Source organism: Hordeum vulgare, chromosome 1H (genome assembly GCF_904849725.1).
Source record: "Hordeum vulgare subsp. vulgare chromosome 1H, MorexV3_pseudomolecules_assembly, whole genome shotgun sequence".
Taxonomy (NCBI): domain Eukaryota; kingdom Viridiplantae; phylum Streptophyta; class Magnoliopsida; order Poales; family Poaceae; genus Hordeum; species Hordeum vulgare.
Window position 1 is genome coordinate 460,553,057 of NC_058518.1, and position 16,431 is coordinate 460,569,487.

The 16,431-nt window shown below is 43.9% G+C and overlaps 2 protein-coding genes across 3 annotated transcripts; both read left to right on the forward strand.

Moving 5' to 3' along the window:
- The first annotated feature begins 7,105 nt into the window (after window positions 1–7,105).
- LOC123445279 (histone H4) lies at window positions 7,106–7,729 on the forward strand. The gene has a single exon (XM_045122246.1). The coding sequence runs from the start codon at window positions 7,170–7,172 to the stop codon at window positions 7,479–7,481; it is 312 nt and encodes a 103-aa protein (XP_044978181.1). The 5' UTR covers window positions 7,106–7,169; the 3' UTR covers window positions 7,482–7,729.
- Window positions 7,730–7,991: 262 nt separating this feature from the next.
- On the forward strand, window positions 7,992–16,093 carry LOC123445262 (SAC3 family protein A). 2 transcript variants are annotated; one of them, XM_045122230.1, is made up of 14 exons: window positions 7,992–8,388; window positions 8,949–9,785; window positions 10,334–10,534; window positions 10,600–10,809; window positions 11,106–11,204; window positions 11,735–11,838; window positions 12,682–12,847; window positions 13,033–13,500; window positions 13,641–13,781; window positions 14,013–14,072; window positions 14,432–14,562; window positions 14,641–14,774; window positions 14,865–15,070; window positions 15,363–16,093. In XM_045122230.1, exons 1-14 carry the CDS (start codon window positions 8,335–8,337, stop codon window positions 15,459–15,461), a joined length of 2,910 nt encoding a protein of 969 aa, XP_044978165.1. In that variant the 5' UTR covers window positions 7,992–8,334; the 3' UTR covers window positions 15,462–16,093. The 2 variants fall into 2 exon arrangements, with proteins under 2 accessions (XP_044978165.1, XP_044978171.1); XM_045122236.1 differs by having other exon boundaries at window positions 10,612–10,809.
- Window positions 16,094–16,431: the final 338 nt, after the last annotated feature.

The following is a 16,431-nucleotide window of genomic DNA, read 5'->3' on the forward strand; positions in this document are numbered from 1 at the left end:
TAGTGCAAGTGGGAGACTGTTGGAAATATGCCCTAGAGGCAATAATAAAATGGTTATTATCATATTTCCTTGTTCATGATAATCGTCTATTGTTCATGCTATAATTGTATTAACAGGAAACAATAATACATGTGTGAATAAATAGATCACAATGTGTCCCTAGCAAGCCTCTAGTTAGCTAGCTCGTTAGTCAATAGATGATCATGGTTTCCTGATCATGGGTATTAGATGTCATTGATGACGGGATCACATCATTGGAGAATGATGTGATGGACAAGACCCAATCCTAAGCATAGCACTAGATCGTATTGTTCGTATGCTAAAGCTTTTCTAATGTCAAGTGTCTTTTCCTTCGACCGTGAGATTGTGCAACTCCCGGATACCGTAGGAGTGCTTTGGGTGTATCAAACGTCACAACGTAACTGGGTGACTATAAAGGTGCACTACGGGTATCTCTGAAAGTGTCTGTTGGGTTGGTACGAATCGAGATCGGGATTTGTCACTCCGTGTGACGGAGAGGTATCTCTGGGCCCACTCCGTAGAACATCATCATGAACTCAATGTGACTAAGGAGTTAGTCACACGATGATGTGCTACGGAACGAGTAAAGAGACTTACCGGTAACGAGATTGAACAAGGTATAGGTATACCGACGATCGAATCTCGGGCAAGTTCTATACCGACAGACAAAGGGAATCGTATACGGGATTAATTGAATCCTTGACATCGTGGTTCATCTGATGAGATCATCGTGGAGAAAGTGGGAGCCACCATGGGTATCCAGACCCCGCTGATGGTTTTTGGTCGGAGAGGCGCCTCGGTCATGTCTGCCTGTCTCCCGAACCCGTAGGGTCTACACACTTAAGGTTCGATGACGCTAGGGTTATAGGGAATTGTTATACAAGGTTACCGAAAGTTTCTCGGAGTCCCGGATGAGATCTCGGACGTCACGAGGAGCTCCGGAATGGTCCGGAGGTAAAGATTGATATATAGGATGGATGGTTTTGGACACCGGAAGTGTTTCGGGCGTCACCAGTAACGTACCGGGACCACCAGGACCACCGGAGGTGGCCCCGGGGGTCCACCGAAGGGGGGCAACGACCCCAAAAGGCTAGATGGGCCTAGCGCGGGAGGGAACCAGCCCCTAGGTGGGCTGGTGCGCCTCCCACAATCAGCCCAATGCGCAAGTGGTGGGGAGAGGGGGCAACCCTAGGCGCAGGTGGGCCTTAGGCCCACCAGGTGGTGCGCCACCTCCTCCCACCCTAGCTGCCGCCCCCCCCCTTTTCCCATCTGGTGGCCGTCGGTTCCTAGGGAGGGAACCCTAGGGGTGGCGCAGCCCTTCCCCTCCTCCTATAAATAGAGAGGGGTTTTGGCCCTTGGGAGACAGACTTCTCCCTCTCCCTCGGCGCAGCCGTGCCCTTCTTCCTCCTCCTCTCTGCCGGTGCTTGGCGAAGCCCTGTCGGGAGACCTCGTCTCTCCATCGACACCACGTCATCGTGCTGCTGGAGTTCTTCCCCAACCTCTCCCTCCTCCTTGCTGGATCAAGGTGCGGGAGACGTCACCGGGCTGCACGTGTGTTGAACGCGGAGGTGCCGTAGTTCGGCACTAGATCGGAATCGCTGCGAGTACGACTCCATCAACCGCGTTCTAGCAACGCTTCCGCTTAGCGATCTTCAAAGGTATGAAGATGCTCTTACCCCTCTCTCGTTGCTGGTCTCTCCATAGGAAGATCTGAATATGCGTAGGAAAATTTTGAATTTATGCTACGTTTACCTACATTGATGTCATCTAAATCATTATCCATCACACGTCCACGTGCCTATTATTTTCATATACTGAATCTTGCTAAGTTACTATTGTTGCTTCTACTGTTACAATCACTACAAACTGCCGCTGTTACCGTTACTACTACTATTTTGTCGTACTACTAAAATCTTTGTTGTAGAGAGGTATCCCAGGTGTGGTTGAATTGATAACTCAGCTGCTAAGACCAATGAATATTCTTCGGCTCCCTTGTGTCGAATCAATAAATCAGGGTGTAATACTACCCGCGAAGACGGTTGTGATCCCCTATACTTGTGGGTTATCAATGAGCCGGCGACCACGTTCATGAAGAGGGGCACGCCGACGAGCATGGGCGTGAAGCAGAACATGACGGGAAGCATATGAAGGAAGAGGAGGAGGAGGAAGAGCCCTTTGCTCCTCGTGTTTGAACCAATGCCACCGTTGTGAAGAAATCAACCAGGAAGAGGACGATGCACCCTCGGCCGACAAGTGACGAGCTTGCCCGCGCATAGGCAACCACCAAGGTTCCCTGATAGACGGTTGCCCGACAACAAACTCTTCGGCGGCAAGCTTCCTAACAGAAACCGCTTAGGCGTTCATCATCTCGGCAAGCAACTCCGTCAACCGCGGAAGAATTGGGAACCTCACAACCCCGACTTCTTCAGCAGGGAAGCGCGCCAGGACACCATCTCCACCTCCTAGTACCACTGGTGTTGAGCCCTACTGGGATTTGTCCAATCTCAGCGACTGCGAGGAAGAGGAGTGAGTGCTTCAATCTTTCTTCATTTATTCTTGATTTCTTACTGTTGTTGTTGTCTTGACATGTGTTTTTTCTTGGTCTTGCAGAGATGAGGAGATGCTGGAGCATAGGTCCTGGAAGAAGCTAAGGGACTGTTGATCTAGTGACAAGCGCCGAGCGAGGCGCAACATCTCCCGACTTTCTGGTTGTCAGCCCCGAGCGTGAGACTGGTATCCACTATCCACTGCAAGCACCACTACACACGCCCCCATCTCCGAAGCCGGCAAAGACGCAGAAGGCGGGCATCGTGAAGAGGAGTGCCAAGAAGTTGATCCTTCGGTGACGCCCCCGACATCTACCATTCCGGAGAGCAACTTGTCGGCAAGGACTTCAACCGATGAGCCTGCCCGCACCGTGGACGTGCCGACAACTGAAGTTGCCGGCAGCCATACGACAACAACAAACGTTGTCGGGGTGTTCTTTTAGGTCCCCTCCTTAGTATGTCTTCATTCTTCTTTTTGTTATTAGGTGCTTCAGTTGTGCCTCCGATCGCACTTAAGCCAGTTAATGACGAAGCACACAAAGGAATGACACATTAGTGCGGTACCAAAAAAACAAACAAGACACATCGCCAATGTGAATGTATGATCCATTAGTAGTCTTTGTACCATAAAGTAAAGGTCAACACTTGGTACAAGATTTCATTACACAATACTTTAATGTTATATTAGTGCCTTAATATATTGTAGACCAAAATTATATGCCTGATTTTAGCCCTACTTCGTTTTGATATCAGTGTTTTAGGGCCTCTTCAATTCGCGGTATTTAAAAAACACGGAATATGAAAAACATATGATTGGAGTGTCGTGGTCATCCCAATCATACGTGTTTTGGGATCTTTGATTGCATCTTAGGAAATGATTGTTTCAAAGAGATTTGAGTGGATGCTAGAAATGCTATAAAAATAGTACAAAGAAATCCATAAGAAAAATTCCAATAGGATCCAAACCAACATAGGAAAAAGGAATACTTATGAAAATTTTATGACATACAACTTATATTTTTGTCAATCAAACTTAATGTCAAAATATGATAAAGAATATGGAGGATATAATAAACGTGACCGGAGGTAGTAATTCAGGAGAAACAATATTAGTTGCTACTTTGTACCCTGCTGACAACTTCATAATGCATGAAACAGATTCTACCCATTGTGAAAGTATATTATAGATGCAGATGGGTCGTCACGGCATGGCATGCCGCTGCACGCAACATTGTTATTTTTCTCCTCATGCCACACCGTTAGGGAGGGTGTGAAGGGTTAGAGGAGTGGCGTTGCGGTGACGAATTTGCGAAGGAGCTTGGCACTTGGCAGGGCCGTCTGATTGGCAATGACGAAGCTCATGAGGTGACAGATCGAGGGGTGGGGTGTGGAGCAAAATAGTTAATTGCACCAACATTTGCGTTCATAAGTTTATGGCAATGATATATTTATATGTCCTACTAATACGTTAATGCCTCTTTTGGTTTGTAGGAGTTTTGTAGGGATTTCATAGGATAGGATTTCTATAAAAAAAAATACTCCAGAGTCCTTGGATTGGTAGGAATAGAATCCTATTACTATGGAGGAATCCTTTTTATCCTCCACATTTCATAGGAAAAATAAACATTAGTCTAGACTCAAGGAAAAAAAAAATCCTATGATGTGAAACAAATATCATATTCTTTCGTTATCCTTTTCAAAGGATTTGAGATACATGCATCTCATTTTCTATGAATTTTCTATTCCTATTACTTTTCTACCCTATGAATCAAAGGAGGCCTAACTTTTTGAATTTGAAAATCATTCTGTTGTTTAAAATACCCCAATTTGAGGAAGTATAATCTTGTCGAATTAACGTAAGTCTGCGGACGACAATCTGCTGCTATCCAAATTAACGCAAGTTTATGAAATTTGCGTTAATTTGGATAGGCTCGCGTTAATTAACGCAAGTCCGTGGAATGCACTCGTAAAAAAAGACACGGGCAAGTTTGTGGAATGTACTACCCACATACCAAAAACGTCTTAAAGAAGATTTTTTATGTATGATGGTAGCTACACATCTTCTGACATAAATGCCTTTTTAAATATATACGGTGCCAGCAGGGACGGATGCAGGGGCAGCGATCAGTTATTCGGTATTTTTTGGACGTTTTTAATTGATGTTAGCTAGCTTCGCCCCCCTAATCCTTCCATATCTATTATTAGCTTGAAGCCTGAGCCCATGTACAACCTTTTTTTACATGCTAAAAGCACAAAGTCTACATACGAGAATGCTAAGCGGGCCATCATGGTCCAATAAAAAAACCAGGCTATCGTGAATAAACCTGAGAATGGTTTCATACTTGAACCATATCCATTTATTTATCTCTCAAAACCATACTTGAACCATACCCATTTAGTATCATTTTTAGCCCAACCAAAACCAAACCCATTATTTTTTTCACCCGAATCAATTTAAACCCAAAACATAACCATGGGTTTAAACCCAATACATAACCATGGGTTTGCTTTAATGTACATACAATTGCACAAATTGACATGTTAAGAAACAAATAAGATAGAAAAGGCATAAGTGCATCTACAACAGTTTAGAAACAAAGTAATCCTTGAGATACAGTCAACACAGAGTAAGAGACAAAAAGAACGTGTCCATGGCTGATAAGCTCACTAACAAGTGTATTAAAATCAAGTTGCTTAGCGAAAACACAAGAAAACACTTTCGATTTTTATCTGTTGTTTCCCCATAATACATAATTACATAGTGCGTTACAGCATGCACGCGGATCAAAGATACTCGTTCTCGGTCGTAGTTGATTATTTCATATAACCAATGCCTAAAAATCGGTTTGGACCCATAGTTCATAACCGCTAATAACCAAACCGTTTAAACCCATAACCAACTATACCCAAACTGGTTTCTCCATATACCCAAACCAAAACCAAACTAAAAAAATCTCAGCCCAATAAAACCTGAACCAATCAAACCCAAAGTAAGAACCGAACTGTTACACCCGGTTTTTTAATAACCATTCTCACGTTTAACCGTGAATGATCAAAAGGCGTGTTTGTTGCAGCCACTATGCACGCAAATATCGCTCCTAATCTCGTTGTTTCCCATCTTAAAAAATGAATCTCTTTGGTTCCAAGCTGTCACATAGCGCTGGCCTTGCTGCAATCAAGACCGACCCTAGCTGTTGTGATAGGATGTTTACATCGCGCAATCGCGCCGCCATCGAGAAGTGGAGGAAGGAAAGGGAGGCCGACACAGGCGGGCGCCAATCTACGGATCGCAGACAGTTCCCGGCAAACAGGAAGCATGGATGAGCGGGAAAAAGGTAGTTTATTTTCAGATCTGATTAGTTTGTTCCTCTACAAATTATAAAAGTATAACTATACAGACTATAGGTATTAAAATTAGTTGTTTATTTGTGCTTTTGTAGACATGAACGGGAAAAAAGTCTGAACTGATTCATATGTTTTTCTGGTTCAAGCTCTCAACCATCGAAGCATGATGCTACCATCCAATCTCGTGAAGGGCACTAACCAAATCCTAACCAAGGTAAGAATTTTTTATTTATTCCAAACATTTAGAATTTCTTAGTACATGATATCGAACAATTATTTCCCATTGATTGCATTAGGTGGTTAATGTTCCAAACATGTACCTTTAGAGAAAATGGTCAAAATGACGATTACAAGAACCAAGGTAATAGCCAGAGCATAAATTAGTTGATATGCAAGCTGTTAATTAAAAAATATTTCTTCTATAGTTGGCTTTCTGTTAGCGCTCGTATTTTCTATCTCATTTTTTCTCTTATAAGAACTAATGGACAATGTGTTAACCAAAGGAAAAAATAATCTCTTATGCCATTGTCTTTGCCCCCATGCTCAAATCCTGGCTCCGTCCCTGAGTGTCGGGATTTCATGGCATTGACACAAGTGCATGTTTGTTGTATAGAAATTACCTTCACCCACTTAATTTTGTCTTTTTTATTTATCTTTTTGACACAAGTGACTTTTCGTTGTGTAGAAATGACGGTTCTCACTTCTTTCGGTCTTTTTGCTTGCCTTTTTGGCATGATTGCCTGTTTGCTAGCTCGACTGGTTTAAAGTCATGATATTTTGACTATAGAATTATATTTTATAGTACAAAATAATTTACTAAAATAATTAGAGATATAAATTTGGTCCATGTGTACCTATCATCATGGATAGCAAATTTTTCTGTATCTTTTAGTATTTGATACGGAGGGGACAATCTGCTGCTAAGAGCAAGTCGCTCCGTTGCCATTTCTTGCTGGCGCCGTTGCGCGCACCTGCACGACGGAAACGCACAAACATGGCGCCGGTGGCCAAAAAGTTTCAAGCTGGCGCGCCTCACGGAACGAAATTTCAGATGCACCCCGCCAATCTACCGGGCACGTCACTGATCCGCGGCAACCATGCCCGGATCGCGGTCTCGACCTTCCCAATTCCGCGGTCCGCGCCTTCCTCCCGCCCCTTTTAACCCCCCGTCCCCGCTTCCCCCAAATCACGCCACCACCGCCGCTCGTCCCAGTTCCACACCCGCTCGCAGCTGGAACCAGGGAGAGATCGTCAGCCATGTCCGGGCGCGGCAAGGGAGGCAAGGGTCTCGGCAAGGGCGGCGCCAAGCGCCACCGGAAGGTGCTGCGCGACAACATCCAGGGCATCACCAAGCCGGCCATCCGTCGCCTGGCGAGGAGGGGCGGCGTGAAGCGCATCTCGGGGCTCATCTACGAGGAGACCCGCGGCGTCCTCAAGATCTTCCTCGAGAACGTCATCCGCGACGCCGTCACCTACACCGAGCACGCCCGCCGCAAGACCGTCACCGCCATGGACGTCGTCTACGCGCTCAAGCGCCAGGGACGCACCCTCTACGGATTCGGCGGCTAGGCCTAGGCGTCCATCTGCGCCCGCAGCCCGTCGCCTCCTCGCCGTCCGCAGTCCGCACCGCCGTCGGCCAACAACTCTGCCCCGCCGTGGCCGCAGGCGCGAAGAAACAGCCATGTCTTTTGTTCAGTAGCAGTCGTATCCGGAGCAATGTTACTACCTGTTCTCCCATTAGCCCATCGCACAATTCCTCTAGTGAGCCCGTAGCTCCATGAGCCCAGTTGTGGAATCGAATGTACCGTCTTCCTGCCCGTGCGAGCAAATGCTCCGAGTTCGTTGAGATGTTGTGATTTACTCCTACCGCTCTCTGAATCCCCCCACAGCTCTCTGAAAGTCTGAATCCCTGGAGATCTGTTTTTTTTTTTCAACGAAAAAGGCCAGGTTGCTAATAGTAGCTGGGCTCAAATAGAACAGTCTGCGGGCCCATCCAAGGCCCACGGCCCGTACACGCAACGCAAGCGCCGCGGTAGTTATTCATTCCGTCTCCGGCACGCTCCCTTCTGTCTCCGACGAACTCGTTACGACGACACCCAACCAAGCCGCAACGCAACGCATCCGAAAAGGGGCTGCTCCTTTCTCCCGCATCTCGCTTTCCGCACCCTCACCCCTCTCCCACCCTCGCTTTCTGCATCGCCGCCTCCGCCCCCGGAAAATCTCCCCTGAATCCGGACCACTCGATTTCCTCCTGAATCCGCCCCGCCGAACCAACCCGTTGACCCGATCTCCCCGTGTGTTTTTTTTTCTTCCGAATTCGATTCGTCCGCCGCCGATTTCCCCCACCCACCCACCCACTCGTCGTCTCCGGTTGGGCCGAATCGGCCGGCCTTGTCGCCGCTAGGGTTCGGGCTCGGGGACGATGGCCAGCCACGGAGCTGCGCCGGCCGCTGGATCCGACGCCGCGCGCGTCGAGGTACGCCACGTGACTCGCCTGTTGATTTTTATTTTATTATTTTCAGGAAAAAATGTTTGTTATTGGTCCGGCGTAATCGGGAGGTAACCAATTCGTAATTATTATTAAGCTGTGGTATTCACTGCAGTTGTTGGGGGTTCAGCCTTGTGATGATACGCTGTGCAGTTGATTCCGGGCATAAGGTGTAGTTTTAGTACTCGAGCTAACCTGGGCATGTGCTTGGGAAATTAGAGTTCTTAGCTGACTGAGTAATTCATGCGAGTGTTGTTTTGTCGTGTTTCGTTGCAATTTCCCCCATTATCTTAGGTGTGAGATACGATAATATTCTACGCCCCTGCTGCAGTTTATAAGGGCGTCGTAGTGCGGTACTACTGAATCTTATGGAAGCCTAGTAGACCATTCTAGCGTTTACGAATTTCACTAATGCTGCGATGCAGAACTAAAACATTTTATACCCCCTGCAAACTGAACTGGCCTTTATAGATGATTAGCGCCACACTGAGGATGACCCTTTTGAATCTATCAGAATGATGATGATGATTTTCCTTTGCTAATGGCAGGTTAGCGGCACGGGCCAGACAAACCAGCCTGCTTACCCGCCTTTTGTTTCTGGGGATCATTCATGGTCCTCTTCAACTGGGGCAGCAGCAGCAGCAGCTTCGTGGAACTATCCAGTAGCCAATCAAAGCCAAGATGCAGTATACTATGACCCACAGAGGGATGTATCTGTTTCAGGAGATAATCAAAATGTGGCAAGCAGTGCACCTCCTGCTGTACAGTCGACTATGGGCTTGACAAATGCAAGTCATTCTCATGTGCCTTACGCAAGTTCACTTCAGCAGGGCTACAATCCTGCAGAATATGCAAATTATTACTATAACTACCCACAAGCAACAAATAGTTGTTCTGCACAGCAAGGAGGGGCAAACCAACATCCAGGTGCAGCTTATCAGCCTCTTACTTCATTTCAGAATTCTGGGTCTTACATTGATCCTTCAAGTAACACATATTACAATGCTGGTGGTCACCAGACTGCGCCAGGATATGCAACCAGCAACTATTATTATCAGACCGACACTCGTAATGATGGAAGCTCAGGAAACAATTATGCCCAGTCATACCAGAACTACCCATCCTCCGATACCAATGCAGCCCAAAGTTCCAGTACAGTCCCTGCCAATTCTTTCTCATATCAGCAACAGTACAACCAGTGGCCATACTATTACAATCAATCTGTGCCAACTCCTGCTGGCAATCCAGTTGCTGGGAGCAGTAACATAGATAATACAGCCGTTAACACCACTTCTGGTTACTCTTATCCTAGTATGGAGCCACCTCCGCCGGGTACTACGCCATGGAAAAGTAATTCAGGTGCTTCTGTTGCACCTCCCGTACAGGTATGTTCCTTCCTTCCATTGTAAATTGTTAGTTACTGTGCATAGTTTTTTCCGTCAGACTCTGTCAATTGTTTCTCACAAGTTTTAGTCTGTCTAGCTATCTTTGTTATTCTGGACAATGATTTTTCATAAGCTTTAGTTTGTCTAGCCATGTTTAATTGCTCTGGAAACAAAAAATGGTTCCAGATATTCTATTGGGACTTAAAAAAGGCGGTGAAAGGGGGAAGTTCCCTCCCTTACCTGTATGTTGTTAGGTAGAAATGAGACACCCTGCGGATCGAACACGGGTGGGTGAGCTTACAACCGTGCACTTGCTTGGTTTTCAACTCTATTGGGACTATTGCAATGCCCCTTCTATTTCTTATAAAATGCCCCTTCCCGAGTTTTGTTGTCTGTAGGTCTTTAGGGCCTTTGACATACTATTTTTGAACCCCTTGAATTGCGAGTTGATACATAATGGCATGGCATGTGAATTGTAGCATGTTATTTGCAATTTTTTCCATCATGGTAAGAGAATTACTTTTCACCTAAGTTTTACTACTGTACAGGTTCCGAGCGTGCCAGAACCTCAAAATCAATACGTCCAACATGCGCAAGTAACTCCAGTGTTGCAAAACCAGTATGCCTATCAGGCTCCAGGTGTCCCAGTGGCTCAAAATTATTACGCCAACCAGGCACCAGCATATCCACAAAACAATATGAATGTGAATCAGGCACCTTTGAACAACCATGGTGATCAACAGAAGAGTGTAGGTTCAAAAGGTTTAAGCTCAAATAATTTCTCAATTAACCATGTTTTCTGATAAACCTTCAGCCAAATATGCAGGGTTCTTTGACGACAGGTATTTTTAGCGAAAACAAAACACAGATTCCGATCATTCCTCGAATTGCTCCAGGTTTCTCTATGGTAATACCAAAGAGTGAGAAGAAAATTGTAGGTGCTGATTTGGCAAAGAAACCTGCCTATGTTAGTGTTTCTGTGCCGAAGAACGATGGTGCAGCAGTTCAACATGGCCCAGACGCTGTAATTTTCTCCTCCTTTTTTTGTCGTTGTTAGTACCTGTTATGGGCTTAGGTCTTTGTTTTTGAATCACAAGGTAAGTTATTATCAAATGAAGGCCCAAAGTGCATCTTAATTGTTTAATCCCGACCGTCTTACTTAAATTTGTTCAGTATTGATGAAGTGCATTGGTTCATCATTTTTAAAACCAGGATTACGAAATAATACTGTAAATCTTATGTTTATAACTCCACAACTGCGGTTGGTCATATTTTGTGGTATTTGTGTATTCACAAACATTTTTTTCATCCCATGTTTAGAGATCCCTTCCTTTTTCGCTGCGTAATTATGCCACGAGGAATCTTAGCCGTTGCAAGGATGAGGCCCAGAGGGCTGCTTGCCAAAGTATGATACAACAGGTGAAGTCCCGTTTTGTTGGCTTTTGTTAGTTTCCACCATTTGTAAAAAATGCCATCATTTTATCAATGTCAGTCAGATGGGGTTGTTATCTGCCTACATGTCTGTTATAAACCGATGCCTACTCAAGCATTGGTGCTATTAAATTAGTACCTTAATTTTCCTAGGTTGCAACGAAAAGCAGTTTTCTTTTGTAAGCCATAACAGAGTTGATGTGCTATCCACCCTATATTGTACATGCCCTTAGCCATAACAGAGTTGATGAGCTATCCACCCTATATTGATGATATATGCATAATGAAGTTGGCATGTTTGATGTCTCATGACTACATATGCTGCTATTCACGAGCAAATGCCTGATGTTAGTTCTGTAACTGAAGTTGTTTCAGTAACTGAGCATCTGATTGAATACCGGGTTTCATTTCCCCCCCTTTATTGATTCTCTTGGTTCTGCTACATCATTTGAATGGTTGAAATTGTTTGATCGGTTTTGTCATATCAGTTTCTCTCTTTTCTTTATGTTTATTTTCAGATCACAGGCAAAGCTATTAGCAATGGAACTCTCCTTACTAAGAACTGGGACACTGAGCCGCTGATTCCTTTGCAAGAGAATCTTTTGACCATGACCGAAACAAGGTCCGTGCTTCTTTTATATGCCCACCCCTGCCAAAACAATAAATAAATCTGTAAGGTGACGATGCAGTGTCATTTAGACCTGAATACATTAGGCAGTGCAATTTTGTGGTCTGTTGCTTCCTGGAAACAGCCTCCTGCAGAAATGTAGGGAAAGGCTGCGTACAATAGACCCAAAGTGGTCGGACCCTTCCCCGGAACCTGCGCAAGCGGGAGCTACATGCACCGGGCTGCCCCCCCTTTGCTTTTGAGTGCTTTTAACACCTCTATAATGATTGCATTTTTCAGTTCACACTATTTCCATATATTTGTATCATCTTGGACTAACACCCTAGAGAAGTGCTGCAAACTAAGAAAAGACCAGAGCATTTTATTATTTCAATAGTTGTATAATGACCACTAGATGAGCTTCGGCACTTCGTGGACATTTTTAACACTGATAATTCAAGCAAGATCTATACAGTGGAGCTAGGGAAGTATCACTTAGTTAATAATCATGAAAATCTAACCTTGTTTGATTGTGAATCATATTGATCCTAGTGGCTAATGGAATAAAAGCGGCAATAAACAGATTATGGTACATTTCAAGGGTTTACTGGAAATCATGTCCTTAACTGCTGAAGGAAATAAACACAAGATTAATAAAATGGCTGTATAATTTATGAGCCTGGTAAATTGCAAGCCATGTAAACCCATTAGTTGCACACCATATACATGTTGTGAACTTGTAATTACAGTTCCTTCATTTGACTTGAGAAAATTAGGCCTTCTTCTGTTTCTGTGGTTCGCAGGATCATAGAAGTCTGATACTTTTTTGTAATCTTTTACTTTTTTGGTCCTCTACAGCAGTGCAAACAATTCAAGTTCCTTGTCAAAATCTACTCCTAAAAGACGACTGAAAAGTAGGTGGGAGCCTGTTCCTGAGGAAAAGGTTACTGAAAAGGTGGAGCAACTAGCAAAAGCATTGATGAATGGTAACACCCACAATAATTTGAAAGCCCAAATCAGGATGGTGAGAACTGGCATTTTGCTCTTGTTCAAATTTTGTTATCAAACGGAACGTACAGAATGGATTCTGCACTGTTATCCGAAGCCTTTAATTTCCAAATTGTCATTATCGATTTATGCATTATCACATGCTTATATTTATGCTTAAGTTAGCTCTTTCTCTGAAATACCTAATTACGTGTTATGCAGGGTGATAGTTGGAATTTAGGGAAGTCTCTCCAGTCTCCACATACACCTTCAAACAAAATCGCCCACCGGCTTTCGAAGAAGCAAAAGATGGGTAGTTATTCAAGTGTGGTACAGAATGGAAACGCCTCCAGTGATAGTGATAAGGAGAAGGATCTGACCAAATATTACGCCAATGCATCTGCATTAGCAAATTCACCAGAGGAAAAGAAACGCAGGGAACACAGATCTAAGCGTTTTGAGAAGAGTAAGGATTCATCATCAAAATCAAGAAATTCTGCAGTGAATAAAGATGCCGGGGCTCATATACATACAAGAAGACCTATCTCAGCTCTTGTTACCGGAAGTTATAAAGATGGCAGCAGCTTGGCTGTCGAGGATATGGACTGGGATGCACTGACAGTCAAGGGAACATGTCAGGAAATTGAGAAACGCTATCTTCGCCTTACATCAGCGCCTGATCCTTCCACGGTATATTACTCACTAATTGTCTTTCTTAACTCTATAAACCGAAAGGCATTGGTAGCATCAGTGCAACATTGTTATTTCTAGCTGGCAGTCTATCCTTTCTGCTGTTAGTTTGCTTATTTATCTGAATATGCTCTTTGCAGGTAAGACCAGAACATGTCTTGGAGAAGGCTCTTTCCATGGTTGAAACATCTCAAAAGAATTATCTTTACAAGTGTGATCAACTGAAGTCCATTCGCCAAGATCTTACGGTTCAGAGGATCCAGAATGAACTGACTGTGAAGGTAGTTTTCATTCTTCATGGCATCCAGTTGCCTGGAACTGTGGACATCATTATATCAGCAACTCGAGAAATGCACAATGTCTATATGTCTATTTAGTTGCTAGTCAGGATACCATACTCGATATATTAGTTATCTCCTGCAGTTGACCAAAAGAAAATATTTTTTAATGTTCTGCACTAGGAAATAAATTAGCAATCCAGTGTTTTGTGACCTTCAGATTTCCTATTTCAGGTTTATGAAACTCATGCGCGTTTAGCATTGCAAGCTGGTGATCTACCTGAATTTAACCAGGTCAGTTTGTCTCGTCTTATCTGATTCTGATTATTTCGAAGTATCAAACAATGGTACGCACGTTCTGTTTGCTAGCCAATAGTCATTGCAATCAACTTTGTATATAGTGTTGTACGGAATGCCCAAGAAGGGTTTTGCTTTCCTGTTAGTAGCAGTCAGAAGTTTGGTTACACTTTCTTAGAGCTATTCTAGTTATCAGGTTTCATCCAGTGTATGCTTTACTAAGAAAAAGATTGCTTTTCTGGTAGTGCTACTGGTTCAGGAATAGTTATTGGCATTAGAACTTTGTAGTGTTCATATTTGTCATTCAACTGCTGCATTAGTGACATAATTTAAACTCTACGGGCAACTTTTTTCAGTGCCAGTCACAACTGAAGAGGTTATATAGAGAGGGAAACAATGGTTGTTATTTTGAATTCGCTGCCTACAATTTGCTCTGCGTCATGCTACACTCTAGTAACAAACGAGACCTGCTGTCATCAATGGCAAGGTATCATTTTATAAACAGTACCATAGCAACCTATTTAGTTCATAAGTGGACCAAATTTGATATATACATTATTTTCAGCTTATCAAAAGAAGCCAAACAAGATGGAGCTGTCAAGCATGCCCTTGCAGTTCATGCTGCTGTTTCATCGGGCAATTATGTAATATTTTTCAAATTATACAAGCAAGGGCCCAACTTGAACTCATGCCTCATGGGTAAAGGGCAATTTACCACCTTCCATGTTAATTCAGTGCACTTCTGTTTTCTTAAGAGGTTTTGATGTCTGTAGCTCTCCTCTTCAACAGATCTGTATGTGGAGAGGATGCGTTTCGAGGCTATAAAATGTATGTCTAGATCATATCGCCCCACAGTACCTGTGGGGTATGTTGCACAGGTTTTGGGATTCTTACTGAATGGGGACGACAGATCGGAAGAATGTGAAATATGGTTAAAAGCACATGGTGCTGTTCTTTCAGTAGATAACAGTGGAGAATTGCAGATAGACACAAAGGTAATGTTCTCTCTCTGGACAATGTAGTACATACCTTAATTCTGTTCCTCGAAAGTATGTTTTAATTCAGTTATGCAAAGTTGGATCATTGTCTTGGCATAGTGTGCAGGGGGGTTTGATCTGTAAAGCACTTGATGCAGAACATGCCAACGAAGTGCTTTACAGTGTTGCTAACCCTGTCTGTCCAATACTAGAGAACAGTATATACGTTTTAGTAAATGTAAACTACTGGTTTAATCTATTTTGATGTTCTAATCTGGCATTTTTTTTCCGGCATTACGTTGCTCCACAGGCTTCTTCTAGTATGCTTTTCATGCCGGAGCCAGAGAATGCGGTTGCACATGGCGATGCGTCACTTGCAGTTAACGACTTCTTTGCACGTACGTCGTAGAAGGTGTACGTATGGCGGTGCAACTCATCGGCGTGTTGGTGCATATGGATGCATGCATTTGCACCTGCCCGGATGAGAATACGCTGTTACTCCCTCTGTACCTAAATACTTGTAGTTAGTGGGGAGAACTAGACCTATTTAGGTACATAGGGAGTATGTGCGACTAGGAACATGAAATGGATCAGCTCAAGATGCATCTGTGGGGCTGGAAAGTTGGAGCAAGGATAGACAGCCCCACCGGACTATGGCCTGTGCACTGGACGGCTGCAGTTGCACACTCCAGTGAGCTGCCGCAACGCAAATTCGGAGCATCGACCAACATGAGCAACGGCTACCCGCAGAGAGCCACATTTTATCTGTCAGGCCGCTCTCCGAGGGAAATGTTGTAGAAACCGCATATTTCATTTCTTTGTAGAAGTTCCAGTGACTATTTTTGCCAACGGAGCCTATTAAATGCTGACGAAGTTTCGTTTGGCACAGCACTACTAAATTCTTCTGTAGCTATTAGACATTTAGACTAAAGTTTCGTTTGGCACAACACCACTAAATTCTGATGTAGAGAAAGGAACGCTATGTATGTATATAATCTTGCCCCAACTGCAAAGAATTTGAGATTTTTTCTCTAGCTATAAGCGATGCGTACACGACGTGACGCGGAAACCTCCCTGCGCCATCTCGGTAGTTGCCCGTGAGCTTTATCTTATCAAGAAGGCGGTAAGGCCTGTGCCAATGCTAGTTTGTTAGCGTGGTTTTATAGACATTTTGCTGATATGATACACTCCCTCTGTTCCTAAATATAAGTCTTTAAAAAAGTTTCATTAGTGGACTACATACGGATGTATATAGAAATACTTTAGAGTGTAGATTCACTCATTTTGTTTCGTATGTAGACTACTAGTGAAATATCTTAAAAGACTTATATTTAGGAACGGAGGGAGTACTAGTTAATGAAGAATGAAAGTGAGGTTGT